Raw genomic sequence first — 19,288 nt, forward strand, 5'->3', positions numbered from 1 at the left:
AACTGGCTCATCTCGAACGAACCTATTCATTATTATGTTTACCTGAGTGAGACAGAAGTCCCGCCTCTCGGCTCTGATGTCCAATAACATTTCTGGCATGTCTGCAGGTGCGTAGCCTGAGTAAAAAAAATTTAGGAGGTGCCCATTTTTTACTGCTCTGTGGAAAAGGTTTAAGAGTGAGCATTTCATACTCATAATTCTGCATGAGTATCTCCTGTTGGCCTTTTAAAATCCCCCTGGATGGACTTTTTAAGATGTGTCAATCAAAACTCTTCATTTAAATATACTTAAGTAAATGTATTACAGATTATATATACTGTATATATATATTAAAGAAAACATATATATTTTTATATTTATATATATATATAATTATCTTTATATATACATACTTATCTTTATATATATAAATATATGTATATCATTATCTTTATATATATATAATACATATTTAAATATATAGATATAATATCTATATCTATATATGTTGACACATTTTTGAGCCATGCAGAAGACTGATCCTTTACTTTCCTAACAGGTTTTTAGGATCATGCTTTTGTTCTGACATGCTTTTGTTCAGCGCTTCCAGAGATTTCATAAAAAGTACATTAAAATCTACATCTGCTGCTGCTGCAGATAATCATCCATCTGGAAACAGTTCAGGATAACACACAACACAAAGCTGCAGTGTCTCTGAGCCGACTTGTTTCCAGAATATTTCCTTTTACCTTGAAAGATTTATTTTGAGACATTTCCCAACTGGAGCCAAAATGCATCGTGAGTCCTAAAAATGACTTCTGTGTAGCTTTTTTATTTATTTCAAACATCTGCAGGTCGCTGCTTTACAGAGACAGTTCTTCTCTTTTTTTCTGGTCGACTCGTGATGGTTCATCCATATTTTTTCCTCTCAGAAAAATACCCTTCTGAAGATATTTACACATCGGACTTCAGATCTATTCCCTTTAAGTGGTCCCTGGGTGGCCGTGGGACGGACGGCAGGAAGATAAATCTGGTCTGTTTTTCCTCACAGGAAACAGCCGCGCTGATCTTCACTCATCCATTATCCACCTCTGCATCCGGCCCACCCCTGGGCCACCATACGTCTTCATTTGGACCTTTCACTTGGCCTGATCACACACACACACGCACACACGCACACACACACACACACACACACACACACACACACACACACAAGCCTTTCATTGTATTTTCTCCTGATTAATTTCTGATTTCCTGCAGAAGGAAATACTTTTTGATTGTTGAGTGCATATTTTTAAAAATAACTTTGTCAGCGTATTCCTGCAGAAACTGAAGCTTATTTCTCAAATTAAATGAGTCAATTATGTGAGTCTGTAACACCCTGGCTGCAGTCGAATAGTCCTTTTTGGTCAGGAAGGTTCCTAACTGAGTGAAATGACCCGGACTGCAGTACTGCAGCCTGGCCCTCATTCTTTTATTTTACTTCAGCTACTTCAGCTTTGATGAAAGTGTTAAACTGGACGAGCTCTTGAGCCTGAGTCATATTTCTGATTATCATCTTTTGAATAAACTATTTTGTCACATTACAATAAAACACTATCAAGTCGACACTTCTATCTTAAACTGAGTTGTGTGGTGTTTCATAAACTGTTGTCTGCATATTCTTATGATCAGATTATAATCTGCAAATAAACCATAACAACAGAAAGGGATATGAGACACACATATATCACACCCATTGTTAGTGCGAGAATTAAATTCAGCATGTTTGAAACTGAACAAAGAAACAGTTTATTAGTCTTTAGTAGTAAAGTAATACTTTGAACCGGGTTGTTCATGTCGTTATGACACAACACTGTAAGAAGACGGACGAAGTGTTTAAGATGCGCTTTATTGTAGTCCATCTTCAAAACATTGCAGTTTCAACGCAACAGACCGATGTCACTAACATGCGCCTGCCGTCGCGTCATAACTACGTCGTTAGTGAAAGTGGAGTTGGATTTACTAAACACCGCGGTTGTCTTTTCCTAACTCCTCAATAATCTCCTTCCCATCTTTCCTTGACCCCGTCAAATTTCCTGATTGTTTATTCCCTTCACCTGTCCTCGTTCCAGACTCCTCCCACCTTGTGTGCTTGCAAAGCCCCGCCCACATTGTTTCCACCTGTGCCTTGTTGCTTGTCTTCCCTGTGTATTTAGTCTGTCTTTCCCTTGTCAGTTGCAGAATTGTCCTCTTTGTCTCCCATGTCTGTACATCGCCTTCGAGTTGTTAGTTTTCTAGTCTTTGTTTCCCGTAGTCTTTCCCCTTGTTTTGTAACCTTGCAATTAGTAAAGTACTTTTTATTTTGCCACGCTGTGACTCCTGTCGTCTCCTCTGCTCCTGGGTCTCTGCCTCAACACTCGGTCTTAACCGAGTCAGTGGACCCAACGAAGTTCACTGAGTTTAGTTTTTCGTGTTTTTAAACCATTGAATGACGGATTGTTTGGTTTCACAATAGTTTCAACATGTTGCCAAAAGCAGCTCAAACTTTGCTTTTTTCTATTTTCCACTATATTGACTGCTTGGATGCATTTTACATACAAAAGTTGTTGAACTGTTTTGATCAGTCTAATACAGAATGACACTTTAAACTGTGTAGCACTAAATATATTTAATTTAATTTTTGCTAATGTTATGAAAACATATTTGATCATCTACTTTTAACATATTTATATATAAGAAGTGATTTGTGGAATGACGTTTGAAGCTTCCAGTTTAACAGTTTGGCAGTTGCCATCTTGTTTTTTTGTGGCAACCAGTGGACGGGAGTGACCATATTTGGAGTGACCTAACGACGCTGTATACGTCTCTGGTGTCGACCTGTCAATCAGCTTGTAGCCCCACCCCTAAAGCATATGGTCTGTTTGACTCTAAATTAACCATAATTTACTAAAATAACATCATGCTGTATTGAAGAAGACTACAATGTTTACTGAGGGAATAAATCAAGAGAGAAGTAGAGTAATTTTCTCATAGACTTCTATACAACCAGAGGAGTCTCCCCCTGGTGGTCAGGAGAGATAATGCACGTTTGAGACGCTTCTACACTGGCTTCACTCGACAAAACCAAAGGTTGCTGCCTGACTTTTATGTGCTAAATGTGCAGCTACCACCACACGTACAGAATGTTTTGCTAATAATACTTTGCCGTACTTTCATTTGAATTATTTTTAATGCAGGACTCGTGTTGCTGCTGCTACTGAAATGATCTGAGTACTTCTTACACTGCCTCTGTCTTTCTAAACAGTGTAACTAATCCAGATATGATATATATACATATCAGTTCCATCTAGTTTCACCATGCATTTCCTCTGCGGTCTCTGAGGAGATGTATCTGTGTGTGTGTGTGTGTGTGTGTGTGTGTGTGTGTGTGTGTGTGTGTGTGTGTTGTTGTTGTTGTGAGCTTGAAGTGGACGGCTGCCGGTGGTAAATAAGTAAGATGTCCTCTGCTGTCGCTCTGGAGAGCCGGAAACACGGCGGGCCAACTCTCAACCCGAGCCCTGCGCTGCACTCCGGTCATTACTGAGTGATGAAGTTGGGTTGACTTTCATGACATGAGGAGGGGGGCGGGGCAACATGCCTACCCGGCCTTTAAGAAACCTGTACACCATGGCTGTTATGGAGTTGTACTTAGTGGAATGTGTAGCAAAGTATTGCGACCATATTTAGAGTCATTAGCTGCTGCCTGAAACACAGCCACGACATCACGGGAGTGAGCTGAGTGATGAACTAAATGCAGCTTAATTGCACTGACGTCAACTCTGTCTCGTCACTTGGATAACTTTACAAAAAGGATCAAAGTATTTGTGGAGAGAGTGCACAGATCTCCGGCAAGTGTGTCTGCAACACAAACCAACATTCACACTTCAATCAAACTGAAAAACAAGTACCGATTTCTGAGTTTCGGAGACGTACTCAGCAGAGTGCAGACTGGTAGTTACGTTAGCCGCTGACTGTTAGCGGTTCACCAAAGCACCTTTCAAAACTTTAAAAGTGAGCCAACTAAACAACTGATGCCGTATGCAAATAGCTCTAAAGTGTATTGAAACTCATTCATTCATTCAAACTCCACAACAAGCGGTGATGTATGCAAGCAACCGGGTTGAACTTGTGCCATTTAGCAAATAAACTAAATTAAGTGTGTGTGTGGAAGCATGTTGTATAATTGTTGATAACACACTATTTTCTTTCAATGCATAGACATACAGGAACTATATCTTCCTTCAGATGTCTATTTTAATTTTTTTAAACAGGTTTTACATTACTACTCTGATCTATTACTCTTTATGATGCATCATCATGCATCATAAAGAGTAATACAACAGAATGAAAAATATAGATTTTTATACTTTAAGGCTACAACTTTGCAAAAGAAATAACTCAAATAAATTCTAAAAATAAGGTCAACACACATTAAACGTTCATCAAGGTGGGATTTATTGGCTGTTACAGTTATAGCTAGCTGTCCCTAATAAACTGGCAACTATATTTATATATATATATATATATATATATATATATATATATATATATAAATATATTTTGAATACATATAATAGTAATATATTAGTATATATACTATTATTAATAATATATAGTAATATATATATATTGCTTCTAATTAATATATAGTAATATATATATATATTAATATATGAATGTAATAGTAATATATTATTATTAATAATATATATATATATATATATATATATATATATATATATATTGATTATTATTAAAACTGTACAAATAGGGGCAACAAAACGAACAACGGATGGGACTAACTCTCATAAACAGATTGATACTGAAGCTGCCCCGTGTTCTCACGTCGTCCTCTGCAGTAGACAGGGAGGCGCTCTGAAGACGGAGAACAGGTGTAACCTAGATATCCAACCTCCTGAGTCCTCGCCATCTCCACCATGTGAGGAATCCAGGACTCAGACGTGCCCCGAAGACAGGTAGAGTACCCGGCATGTGGACCGGGCCCGGAGAGGACACGACGTGTAAATGTGTCCCTGTCAGCGAGGCCCAAAGATGAAGTGCATTGTGGGTCAGGGAATAGTGCGGAGTGCACGGAGGACGATGCTGCTTGTTTATATTTAGGGCTTCAGGAAATAATGACGTGACAGCGATGTTCCTAATCAGAGCAGCAGAAGTTGGGAGCCAGACTGTAAAACCACCGGGTTAGGACTTTAAATCAGATCAGAGCTCCAGGTGGGACGCTGCCTGGAAGCCACGCTTTTGATCTGACCTTGTCTCTCACGGGCCTTGTGGCGTGCTGTCTGAACCCTCGGGCCCAGTCTCCCAGTCTCCCAGTCTCCCAGTCTCCACACACAGATGTTGATCAAAGTCCGTGAGGGTTTTAGTTTTTGCCCCGCTGTCAAAGCGTCAACTCTCTCTCAGACATTTTGAGCCTTTTATGGACACTTTCCGTCAGTCCGCATTTTTGCAGGGAATTACCCACAGTTCATAGCGTTGTGACGTTAAACACGGGGGTTACCAGTGGAAGCTGGATTACGTTGACACAAAAACTTGAATTAAAGATGGAACATAAGAAGCTGAAACCATTTAACAGGTGACACCAGATGAATCCCTGAGGGTTCAGGGTTCAGGGGGCGGGGCCTCAGGGGACCTCAGATTGGCACTCGCTGATCAAGTGATAATTTTGTTTCGTTACCCAGCCTTGTTTTACAGTCGAAATGTCGACTGACAACAGATTTTTGGTTTGTTTGTGATTTTTATAGCCAAAAAATAATCCATTATATTTTGGGAGATGCTCAGTTTAAGAAACATCACAGCCTTCATTTAATGTAGTCAAAGTCTGCAGGGACTCGAGTCACAGAGTCCTCCTCATTCTTTTTACTATGATAGTCAGCAAAACTTCCGTCTTCACAGGAAACAACTTTGTTAAGTTGAGGCAACAAAACGTACCTGGTTTAGGGGGAAGTCGTGGTTTGGGTTAAAACAACTAGAGGTGTGTTATTCACGAACGGGCTGTTGTTTTTGGGGCCGTGCTTCATGATCACGTGTCAGCTGAATTCATATTCTCTGTGAGAACAGCCTGCTCTGTGACCCTGTGGGGTAAGTTACCAATGTGCTTTTTATCCAAAAAAATACGAGAATACACAAAAGTAGCTTAACTCATATCGCATCATTTAAACCAACCTCAGGGCCTCACTAAGCTTCAGATGAAGTTCTTGTTCATCATCAAGTGGCCAAAGTGCGGTTGAGACTCCGTCTGAGGTTTTCGCTACCTGCTCGCTCACTTTTCCTCGCTCGCTCGCCGCGTCAGCTCAATGCCAGAAATCCAGAAACGTTGTGTGATCGGGGGTACGAGGGTACGGGGGCAAAGGGAAGTGCCGGCTTAGCAGATATATAAACTGTCCCACCGCCACGCAGGCTCTGAGTGATGCGGTGACAAATGTCTGGGGAGGCGATGACACGAGCAGCGAAGCATGAGGGCCCTAAATATCACCTCCGGTCCATCACATGCCTCGGTGGTGAGGTTTGTGATTTATTATCAACGTATCCTCGACCTCTTTATGTGTTTTTATTTTTATTTTTAATCTCCTGATATCTGTTATCTGATATCTGTCTCTAATATTTCTTAAAAGTATTTTACCTCCACTCAAGTTATTTTAACGACGTCCTTAATGTTTCTTCTTCTTCTGGGAAATCATTTTTGTTGTTGTTGTTGGTTCTGTTCCGCTTGAGTATGACGACTGGCTGAGTACTACGTTACCCAGAAGCCTCGGCTGCGAGAAGACAAAAAATGTCCAAACTCCTCCAGTGTTTTCATCAAGTTTCTTCAACGTTTAAGCTTAGTGATCTGATATTTATTGAGAATCATCGTTGACTCGACTTCTTTTTGTAATAGATAGACACACAAAAAAAAAATGTTGTGGATCTTCCAAGCGTATTATTTTAACACGATGAAACACCTCCATTGTTTTTAAAATGGCAGCAGATGTTCCGGAGCGTTTCAGGCTCGAAATAGTTTGGGGCCTGAAACGCCCTGCACCACTAAATATGTTGTAATTATATTTTCTGTTTTTTCCCCGTGGATTATATTACTAATCCCGTCGTAACGTTGCTGCAGAGTCTCGTCTTCACCGGCAGCTGGTTTGCTGAGTGATCTGTGGACATACGAGCTCGTGCAGCTCGTTGTTACGCTCTCGTTTCATCCACAGCACCGATGAATACCATGCGGTACGACTGAAAGCTTGCGCTTCATTCTTGTTTGATTGTTTTATCAAACTAATGTCAGGATGTGTCGCGGTCGGAAGTCAAACTGAGCGAGCTTTAAAGCGGCCTTTTGGAAAGCCTCGGCAGCTGAAGAACCTGCGACTGTGACCTTTGACCTCTCGGCTGCTTTCCGTACCGATGATCCAAAAAGTTGCTTAGTTTGTTTTCTACGTTCACTTGTCAGACACCATTCAGTCCTCCCAGAATGCATTTCTCATTCTGATGTAGGGATGGTTCATTACAAGGGATTGTATCGGTGTCTTGAAGACGAGTATTTATTGATTTCCATAAATATTCATTTAATTTGAAATGTAATGTTTTAAGTTGAATCATTTTATTTGTATTATGTATTATTATTGTATTTATTTTGTATGCATACTGTTAATAAATGGATCCCTTATTTTGTATTGTATTTAAATTGTATAATTATATTATATTAATCTAGTTAATATTTCACACTGTTTTACTACTAATATTGTTAATTATGGCTTTTAATTATTTTCCATTACCTTTTTAATATTTCTATTTTCTCATGTGATTTGGTCACAAAACTCATAGTCTAATTAATTGATTAATTAACCACTGAAATGTATTCTTATTGTATTATTTATTTTTGTATGCATTTAAGTTGAAAGATGTTTTACTGTTTATAAATGGATGCCTTATTTTTTATTGTATTTAAATTGTATAATTATAATATATTAATTGAGTTAATAGTTCACACTGTTTTACTACTAATATTGTTTATTATTGTTTTTAATTATTTTCCATTACTTTTTAATATTTATATTGTATCATGTGATTTGATCACAAAACTCATAGACAAATAAAGTCTAATTGATTGATTGATCACTGAAATGTTCACATCATACAAACAATAACATCTTATTTATCAAGTCAAATCTCTCCGTGTAGTTTACATTTTGTCCGCTTGATGGCGGTGTTGAGCTATTTCTCTGCATTTAGTTTCTGTCCTGAAACGCTCTCCACCCGCTGCTGTTGATTCTTCTTTTCTTTCTATAAATCATTACATTATCAGCAATACATGGTTTAACTATTAATCCACAGCCACTTTTAATATCTGTGTTGTAGAACATGATTGTTCTCTGCCTCGTGATTTAATCTGAAAGCTTTTACAAATAAAGGTCACAGAAAGCTGATGGATTATTGGTATTAATATGTATCGCGGCTCAATACGCTGTCCTCGTGCCAGGTGAGTTCTTTTTTTTAACGTTTTTAGAAATTAAACTATATTCATTAACTGATTTCTCTGCTTGTGTAACTGCTCGTGGAGCATCATGTGTGCAATTCTACCACAACTGTGATTTTCTTCTATCCAATATGTCACTTATAAATTAATAAGGAAATGGAATGACCGTAAGAGATTTATTCTGTGAAGAATTTCTGTTTCTGATGAGCGTTTCTGTATTTTTGGTTTTGCCAAAGAAACTAAAGATCTGAACGAAAATCATGTTAAAGCTTTTATCCTGAAAAGCGTTTGTATACGAGTCTGATTCTTTATTTTTAAAAGTCAAACCGGATGAAATAATAAATGTGACCCACACTCTCAATATCGTAGAGATCAATGGATCGATTTAATGGAGACGTACATCAGTAATGATAATACTCAACCATACTAATACTACTAACAATAAATAATCCTATTAATACAAATAATACAAAATAAATAAAATGATAAAGTGTGCTTATATTTACAATAGGAAATTAACAAATCAGTGAAATAATATAGACACAAATTATTTTATATTATATTACGTTTTATTGTATGTAATTTGATTTGGACTGTACATACAAAGTGGCATTTGTATTTTTTCTTGATATTCAATGTCTGCACTATATATTTTACTATTATAAAAAATCAAAAACTTAGATCAAGAAATATCAAATGTTTGTGCTTTAGAGACATTTTATATGAATAAAGATGTGACGTTGGTCTTGTTTTATGAATCCAAATGAAGACAGATGTCACCATTACTAAAGCAATCACACATTTCAGTTGCAGTTAAAAATAAAAACAATCCAGGAAGGCCACAGTTGAAAATAAAGCTATTTTATTGTCAATGCATTCAACGTGATTAGATAAACTATCAAGTAGTAAATTTCCGCAAAAGGAAGAAACACCGAAACTATTCCCCACTGACACAAAATATTACACTTTGTATTTCAAATAAAACAAATTATTTACATCGTTATGTATAGACTGCATCTTAAAATCCATATTATTCAATAATACATGCACTCTGAAATATAGTCTGACATAATATCCCAATTTGTGTCCATACACGTGAAAAAAACAAAACTTGCTGTGTTGCAAACCATGACGTGACTACATTTGTATTTCTTCTCTATATTTGCATTTATATGATATAAAATACAACTTACTGTACATTTACACATATTTAAATCTTCCCTTATTCTCAAACGTTTAAGTGCTTCATAAATAGATCCGTTTTTTGAAGTCAAAATGCATTTTGCATACACCCAAAACATGACATTTTGTACAGGGTGGTCGGGGGAGGGGCAAGTAAACGGGCCGAACAGGAAACAGAAGATCGTAGTTCAAAGTGAAAACAAGTGCACGGGGCGGTTTATTTGTATTTCTAAGTGGCCTATCTCCAGTCGGACGGCTTAAATCCAGGTGGAGGTGTGGGGTCGGGGGTCGGGGTCACAGTCCCTCCTCATTATGAAAAAAGTCCATCCTTCAAAAGTCAGTTGTGGGAGGTCATGTGACGTGACAGGTGATGCCGCTCCCGGAAGGACTCGTTGCAAATGGGGCACTTGAGTTTCTCCTCACGTCGCCTCTTGACCATCGGCTCCATGGCAAACTCCTTCTTGTGGTGGGACCGCATGTGGTAAACCAAGTCCGAGGTCATGCGGAAGGAGGCGTTGCACTTGGCGCACCAGTTCTGCGCCGGCAGGCAGAGCGAGGTGAAGGAGGGCGGCAGGAGGGTGAGCGCCGACGGCATCTGCAGCTGGATGGCCCCGGAGTTCTTGGGCCAGAAGGTGGTGGCGTAGACGAAGGGGTTCTGCTTGGCCATGCCGCCCGGCACGGGGCAGTTGGCGCCCAGCTCGGCGCCCTGCAGCTTGGCGGCGAGGTGGTCGGCCTGGTAGAGCCGGCTGGAGGAGATGGTGTCGCCCACCGCCGGGTGGCAGTCCAGCAACTTGGTTGGCATCACCAGCGGCGAGATCTGGGAGAAGGAGCGCGACGGCTGGCTGAAGGCGCTCTTCCTCTCCCCGCCGCCGCCTTGCTGGGTGACGGAGGTGAAGGCGCTGCCCATCGGCGAGGCCTGCGGCGGCTGGGTCTCCGACAGCACCTGCCGGATGTTGAGGTGCTTCTCGGACGGATTGCTGCTGGGACGACCGCCGTCTTTGTTCTCCGAGTTGGCGCTCTGGAGGTTCTTGCCGCCGCCGTGGTGTTTGAGGTTCTGGGGAGTCTTCTTGACCTCGGTGAAGGCGCTGCGCTTACCCTGACCGAGTTCCGTGGGGCCCGGTGGGGCGAAGGACTTGAGGTTCTCCTCCAGGCCGTACGCCCCTCTGTAGTTCTGCGCCGACGTGGCCAGCTCGTCTTTGGACTTGGACGGCAGGAGGCTGGGCCCCCGGCGCTCCCGGTCCTCCACTTCCGAGAACTTCCTCTTCCCCGAGCTCTCGCTGCAGATCTCGGCCTCCTTGTCGCTCGGCGGGCTGGTCCGGTTGTTCTCTAGATCCCTGGCCAGGTTGTGAAAGTCTGTGGAGGGTTTGCTGGCGTCCTGAGCGCTACCGGCGCCCAAGCCCTCGGAGCGGCCCAGCTTGGGGCTGGTCCTGGTCGGGGTGGCGTTCGGTCGCTCGGTGCCGCTCTCCTTGCCGGGCTCCTCGTCGGCACCTGCGAGGCTCTGCAATCTTTTGGTGCAACGGAAGCGGAGGTGGGCCAGGAACGGGTACTCAAACTGGAAGCGCTGGCTGCAGTCCGGACACGAGTGGTGGGACGATCCTGCGGCAGAGAAAAAGATGGAAATTAAGATCTTATCATAAGAAAAAGGCAAACCTAAAACTATCCTACGTGAACTAAATGTGAACCTTCTCACAGAGGGATTGAGGACTCACCTTTGCTCTTGGCGGGCGCCCGGCTGGAGCTGAGCAGCAGCAGCTCGATGAGGTCTTTGCCGTACCAAACCAGCAGCTCCTCGTCCTTCTCGATCCGGCGGAGCGAGCGGTACAGGAGCTGGCCGTTCTTCACGTAGGCCTCCAGGTTCTGCTCCTCTTTGTCCCGGGCCGACTGGACCAGCCGCAGCCACATCAAGCCCTCCGAGGTGCTGTTGGCCGCCGACGTGTCCACCTGAACGAAACAAATGCACCGGTGAGTTATTGCTTCAGTGCCAAAGCTCAAATTCATTCAGGCAAAAATAAATCTTGTTTTTTTTTCAATAAATACTGCAAATAAGGTCAATTAATTTCACCACACCCCTTTACGCTACATATTTATTTTAATGTGTTTAATTTCACTATGGTTATTGACATTATCACTGATCATCATCATTTGAAGCAAATATTTGAAACAAAATTGCTTTTTTACAAGAACAAAAGGACATCACAGAGTCTTCCTTTCTTGTGGAAATAATAAGACTGGATTATCACGGCTTAATAAAAAACTGAATGGATGGTTTTGTTGCAGAATGGCTTTTATGCATCTTTCTTTTTTTTTATTAATAAGACTGCAAATATCTACCAACATAGCATTGCAGTGTTACTGCTCATGCATGTGGGATATTTTGCAAATGTGAGCTTCTTTATCCAGTTATGTGCACACAATAACAAGGACCTGAATCTTTAACAATATATTTGCTATATATTTGGATCTAAGCACAAATAACAGATATTTTGACAGGCCTGTTGAACTGGTTGCATTTTTTTATTGTTTTAATTACACATTTAAAAAAAAAAACCTGCTGAGTGAACCAGTGACTCACCCTGAAGATGTACGGGGCGGTGCGCTTGTCGGTGGACTTCAGGGCGATGAAGGCGATGCTGTCGTACAGCGACGTGTGGCTCAGCACGCAAGGCCCGAAAATGGCGTTTTCTGGGATGTCGCACGTCGTGAAGACGCTGGTGAAGATGTCCGTCAGACACTGCTGGACCGCTTTGGCGTCCCCATCCCACACCAACTTCTGGGAGCTGGACTCCTCCATTTCACCCTGCAGACACATGACGTCAGAGATCAGAGGTGGGAATAACAAATAATACTAAATAATAAAACTGCGAGTAGAATATTAAAAAAAATGTTTCCTCTAAATTTGTTCAAGCAGAAATAAATGTCAACCTCGACCTGTAAACGAGCGGTTTGGTGCAGCTGATAAATAAATCTCCTCTCAGACAGATCGGCGAAACCAGCTGGCAGGGCGTCGTTTGGGGGCCCGGTTTTCTCTCTCTCTCTTTCTCTCTCTCTTTCTTTTTTTCTTTTTTTGGCCAGGCTCTCTAATGAATGCAAACCCCAGAATAAATGCATGACATCCAGATGATGTGGTGTCCAAATGTGCTACATTTTATAGAAGAAGAAGAAAGTAGCCAAAATCCGCCAAAAAACGGAATAATAACATGAATTGTTAATATTATTATTTTTCCCTATAATAATACTAATTATTATTAGTATTATTACAAATGAAATTGTTTTAGACACAAGTTGGATTATGATACCATTACCCAGCCCGTCTCCAGTATAATAATAATAATAATAATAATAATAATAATATTAAGCTATACATGAAAGTATTAGTATTAATATTCTTATTAGCATTAGTAGGCCTCCGTTGCCCTTGTCTTGTCAGCTGTAATTGTGGATGATTAAAACGAAACAAAAACACCCCATAATATTTCTATAATATTCCTATAACGTTATTTCTCAAAGCCAAATACACCTCCTCGTGCTTAATATTGTGTGTGTGTTTTTTAAATCGCATATATTCTATGGATAATAGTAATATAATGTTTATGCTTTATAGCTGTTTTAGTGAGTCGTAGGACCCCGGCACGTGAAGCCGCTTCGCTGCTGTCCAAATGGAGCCGCGTGTCCAATGGCTCGAGTGGATGTGAGAGTCGGTGATTTCCTGTCGGCCATAGCTTTCTCCCTGCCGCCTCATTAGCATAATCCCGCACGTTCCCCTCCGAGACCGTAATTAAAGCAGCACGACCGCTTAATTATTTCTTTTCTAACCCTTGAATGTGTGTTTGCGGCGGCGCTGCTCTTCACGCGCAGCGGAGCCTGCATGCGCTGTTCAGCCCCGGATGGGCAGGAATAAGTAATAATACATATTTAAAATAAAACAAAAAAAGCCTTGCAACGCCGAAGAAAAGAAGTAATTGCTGATTTTTTTTAAAATGTTGCATTACCACATTTGTGCTGTGATTATTGCTGCACAAAATCTCTCTCACATTTAGCAATACAAATTATAACATTTCTCTCTTTTTTGGTTTGGGGGGGGGGGGGGGGGGGGCTATGGCTCGAACCTTTTATAAGTATTATTACAGTCACAGCGTGATTTATTCTGACGTGTAATTCTCCTATTAACCGTTTATAACAAGTCGTAAATCAAACCCCATGACCACACCACCGCGACACAGTTTGCGCAATGAAAACCTGTTCATTCCAAATTAAATCAAATACAGAAATCATCCCAAAATCACACCCAAAGTTTTGTTTTACCGCAAAATCAGGAAAGCTCACCCCGGCGTTAGCGCATCAGCGCAGAACTAAATGTCCCGAGGAGATGGGATCAGATCCCCAACATCGGCTGTGGTTCTTCTTGTGAGGCGCTCCTCGGATTGTTCTGGCTCTTCTGCTTTCTTGCTAATAAATAATAATAATAATAATAATAATAATAATAATAATAAGGGGCGGGTCTGATTAAATAACCCGGGATAGTTCTAATAAATGTATTTATCTTAATCCGACTGGTTTTTGACCTTTTTCCCCACCTTCACAAGAGGCGCAGCAGCAGCAGAACCGTTCTGTGTGGAACGCGTTTGCGCACGGTGCGATGGAGACACGCGGCTCCCCGCGCAGCCACTGGATCTGTTTCCGGTACCGAGAAAGAATCCCTCCGTGTCTTTACGTTCAGAGGGAAGAGGCTGCACGGAACACGAGACAACAACACGCGTCACGCGGGTCGGAAGAGAGAGGAGAAGGAGCGGAGAGTTCGCACGTCCAGAAACTGCAGGAAAAGCAGACCCTCCATTCAAAGGGTGAGCGGGTGAGAGAGATGGGAGGGGGGAAGGAAGGGGGGGTAACCCATCTGCTGGAGCCGGGCCGGACTGAACAACTGTCCTAAATCAGGGCTGTGACAGATATGCGGTGGGTTTTTGTTTTTAAAGTGCCTGCAGGATGTGCGGCTGCACGTGCGTCTTGCAAAAGAAAAAGAAAAACTATCCAAACCCGCGCGCTGCTTCGCGGTGCACGAGAACCTACCTTTCTGTTGATGAGGAGGAACAATAATCCACAAAACGAAGAGCAAGCGATGCTGCGAATCCAAAAGGAAGAAGAAGAAAAAACACACTACCCCGTTTGCACCTCCGGGATGGTGGTATCGGGGAGGAGGAAGCAGAAGAAGAAAGCCCCGGAAACAAGCAGGGGACGCGGCGTGATGGAGGTGATGAGATGGCGCGTTCCCGGTCCGCAGCGTGCTGTCAGTACATTCCCCCCCGGTGCGTGGAAGTGACAGCGCGGCTGCTGCTGCTGCTGCTGCTGCAGAGAGGCACCGGCACTGGAAGTGAGCGGGCGGGAGAGAGAGAGCTGCACGGATAAAGGGAGACAGAGAGAGAGAGAGAGAGAGAGAGAGAGAGAGAGAGAGAGAGAGAGAGAGAGAGAGAGGGAGGGAGGGAGAGAGAGAGAGGCGTGCAGATGGGGCCCGACGCTCTGTGGCTGATGGCACACCGACACACACTTTTTGTTTGCGGCACATAATCTACCCAATGAGGCGTGTCACTCTCCGTCTCCTCCCTTTAACTCTTCACTCACCGCCTGTCATTTCATGCGATTTATGGACGAGAAGAGGGATAAAGAGCCCATTATTATTGTAATTCTAATCACAATAGTTGCTGGTTGTATTAGAATAAAGTGGCATCTCGTGTTTGAAGGAGGAAAAGTTGTTCTGTGCAAATGCAGCCGAATGAGAGTAAAATATTTGTAATTGTATTATTTTTTATTATTTTATTATTATTATCATGTAAATAAAGTAGATACATAAAATAAATAAAATAAATAAATCGGGGTGTCACTCACTTCACAATATATTTAAATATATTCTAATTACATGGACTTCCTTGGGACCCTCGCCCCCCCTCCCCCTCCCCCTCCTCCCTGCACGCGTCCAGAGCGGCGCAGCTCCCGGGTCGCCTCCCCGCGGACCGCCGCTGTGTCTGTACTGTGTTCGGGCTCATTTAGGGGGCGCCAGTGTATAATGTGCTTTGAGTGAAGGCTCATCTTTTTGATGGAAGGGAAAAGCTTCAGGTCATCACTGGTGTTTCTTCTGCACACTGATGTAGTTACATGTATATTACACTTCTTAATACTTACATCTGTGCTTGATTAAATGTGTGTTAAGCTTTTATATGTTTTTACTTTCATCTATCTCTTTTGCAACTTACATGTGATGTTGAGACTTAAAATGTAGCTCCTGAAAGACATGAACTCTGAGTCAAGAAGCAATAAGAAATATTTTAACATCAAATTCTTTTTTAGTGTTGTATACATACATTAAGTCAATAATAAACATGACTATATGCAAACCATTTACAGGCCTTTTTCTGTACAAAAAAATGAATGAAAATACATCAATAATAACATCAATATCCTGTCCTAAATCTCAAATGTATTAACACTTATAACCAATAATTAGTGTCCACCTTCCTGCATTCAGTGGTTTATTTCTGCCAGGAAAACCAACACACAGAATAAATAACAGATATTATATTCAACTAAACACCACTTGTCACACATCAAACGTAAAATAATTTAAATAATCTGAGATATTATTTAACCGCTATTTCTGACAAACTACAATGTTGAGACACAACAACAAGTATTTTGAAGACAACTGACTGTTCATTTGAAATAAGACGATGTGGTGTACAGGACGAGGGTCAAAGGTCAAAGGTCACAGACAGAACAGCAGCACTAAAGATGTGTGACCCGCTGCTGAAAGGAAGCAGGGAGGAAATAAAAGAAGGAAAGGGAACAAGGAAACATGAAGGGAAAGTGGTCACAGGAAGTCACTTCTCCTGCTGATGATCAACAGTGAACTATTTCACAACCATGTTTGTTTTCTCCCAAAAAGAAAGAAAATGAAGATACAATATTTAAAATGATTATAAATTGATATTCATATATAAAAAAGAAAAAGGATGCTGTGCAGATCGGCTGCATGGAACAGAAGAAGAAAAACAAATGTTGAGCAGTCGTGGAGATGAGCTGAAGCAGTGATGCTCGTCTCGCTGAGAGCTTCTGGGTTCACAATCTCGTTTCTGGTCAAACCCCTTTTCATTGTGTGTGTGTGTGTGTGTGTGTGTGTGTGTGTGTGTGTGTGTGTGTGTGTGTGTGTGTGTGTGTGTGTGTGTGTGTGTGTGTATGTGTGTGTGTGTGTGTGTTTGGACACACTCATGCACAAATCAAGGGGTGATCAAATCAAAGCATGCCATTGGTTCCAGAGTCTATACCGGAAATACATATATTTAAACAAGTGTGCGGCAGAAATACATTTTTAATTCAGAGAAATTAATTCAGAAGTTCTTAATTAAATTCTTTTAAATCATATTGCCATGTGTTCCGTCTGCTCACGGCGCTGTTGTGTGACACGATTCCTTTTCTTCCCTGAGATCCTCTGATTTCAGATCTAAGAAATCTTGAGGAAGAAAAATACAAGCTGTGTAGTTTTAACCATCAATGTTTAAATATCTCACTTGAAATTAAGGGAAAGCTGTGTGTGTGTGTGTGTGTGTGTATGTGTGTGTGTGTGTGTGTGTGTGTGTGTGTGTGTGTGTGTGTGTGTGTGTGTGTGTGTCATCTGGATCATTTGACAGCTGTATTGTTTCCTGATTCCAGACCATGAAGCCAACACACATAAAGATGAGAAACACAAAGGGGCGGGGCTCTGATCTGTATCATGATTGGGGGGAAAAAAAGATAGCATTAAAAAAACGTGGAATGTCGTGGAAATCGACCCCGACTTTGTGCGGGTGGCTTCCATTCGCCGACAGCGCCGTGGTGCTTGACTTACATTTGAATTGTGTTGAGCCCCTGCTGGCCCCTCCCCCTTTGCCGCTACTTAGCCAAGTTGGCGAACTTTGAATTTGAGAAGACTCGGGCGTTAAACAATCCAGGTGCTCGCAGTGCATCGCACTTTTGCCGTACTTGGATTTGTTTTTCACAGAACAGAAGCTGCTGTTTTCCTGGTTCCAAAAGCCAAATAAGAGATTTGGAGGCGGGATCAGAAGAACTTGAACATCGTTATCATTAGACAACACCCTATTTCAACTAAACATTGAAATTAAACATAAAGGGTCTTTAACCCTGTGATTGGATGAATTGGCCACTACCGACAGCCATCCCTGGCGATAGCGATACATGTAGCTTCCACACCTCTGATTTCTTCATTTTTAAAACTGTGAGCGGTACAGAGTGCTTTAAGTCAAATGAAGGGCACTGATCTGAGTAACCGGTACAACTGCTGCGTGCAGAACCAGCAGCGGCATCCGGAAGAAAGAGGAACAATTAGCACAAAAACCTCAACCGTGCAACTGACGTAAACACCGGGCGAGGACCGCCGTCATTAATTCAACTCTCATCGTGAGGCGTCTTGTGGGAACAATCTTTGTGTCGATTAAAGAGAGATCCTGACAGGAGTTCTAGAATATTACCTCATTAAACCTGAAAAAACTTCTAAACTTTGTGTTTAATCTTCTCCCACTGATGCAAAATTCTGTGGAAATGATAAATTAATCTCCACACACACACACACACACACACACACACACACACACACACACACACACACACACACACACACACACACACACACACACACATTTTCATCAGGAACAGATGAGGAGAATGACACCAGAAGCTTTTTGCAAATGGTTTCCAGCAGACAGACTCTGGACGTACTGTCTTCCTGTCACCGCGGCTCATCAAATATTCGGCGTGTTTTGTGCTTCGGCGAAGAAGAAGAACAAAAAGAGGGGAGGGTTTGGGGGGATCCAGCTCTGGAGAGCGAATGCATTGATCTGTGATGGGTAAACACATCACAGGAAGAAACAGAGTTATTGACCCAGATGTCAAAGTCCTCCACTGTGGACGTGTTGACAGTTATTGTTTCCAACAAAGCTGTTTAATAAATCTCCCTCCACTTTGATACGTGGAGCGGAATATGTTTTCTTTTTTTGTAATGAATAAACATGAATAAAATAAAGATGGGACACTTTGTTCCTTTTGTGAAACATAACACACTCTCTGCTCTCTCTCCCTTCCTCTCTCTCTCTGTCCTCTCACTTTCTCCTCTCTCTCCCTCCCCCCTCTCTCTCTCTCTCTCTCTCTCTCTCTCTCTCTCTCTCTCTCCCTGACCTGCTCTCACTGAGGTGCCTTTAAGGTGATCCACCCCCCGGGGTGATTCATGCATGTCAAGCATGAGGGTGTTAGTTAGTATGTAGACAAGCCACTAATTACACTCAACTTTAAATGAAATATCTATATGTTTTCATTTTGTTTTCCCCTCTGGAAGGTTGGAGTCGGAGGGCGTAAGGCGAATGGGCGAGAACACAAAAGGAGGTGTTTGTTTATGATTATACGTGTTTATTTATTTGTTTATTTATACGTTATGACACAAATGCGTTCAATATGGACCCATTTGTACTGTGTACTATGTGTACCTTTGATAATGTGCTGAGATTTCTTTTTTTAAACGAGTAGAATCTTGCAATCTTTTTTTTTATCAACTTTTGGTGTGTTAAAACCTTTAGCAATCTTGTATATCATCAGTCT

General features: G+C 41.7%; 1 protein-coding gene across 1 annotated transcript; it reads right to left on the reverse strand.

Moving 5' to 3' along the window:
* Window positions 1-9,995: 9,995 nt before the first annotated feature.
* On the reverse strand, window positions 9,996-12,449 carry prdm8b (PR domain containing 8b; the record flags this gene model as incomplete). Its single annotated transcript, XM_079222486.1, has 3 exons — window positions 9,996-11,254; window positions 11,368-11,599; window positions 12,231-12,449. 3 exons carry the CDS (start codon window positions 12,447-12,449, stop codon window positions 9,996-9,998), a joined length of 1,710 nt encoding a protein of 569 aa, XP_079078612.1.
* Between the last annotated feature and the right edge of the window lie 6,839 nt (window positions 12,450-19,288).

Source organism: Taurulus bubalis (genome assembly GCF_910589615.1).
Source record: "Taurulus bubalis genome assembly, chromosome: 8".
In the NCBI taxonomy this organism is placed as follows: domain Eukaryota; kingdom Metazoa; phylum Chordata; class Actinopteri; order Perciformes; family Cottidae; genus Taurulus; species Taurulus bubalis.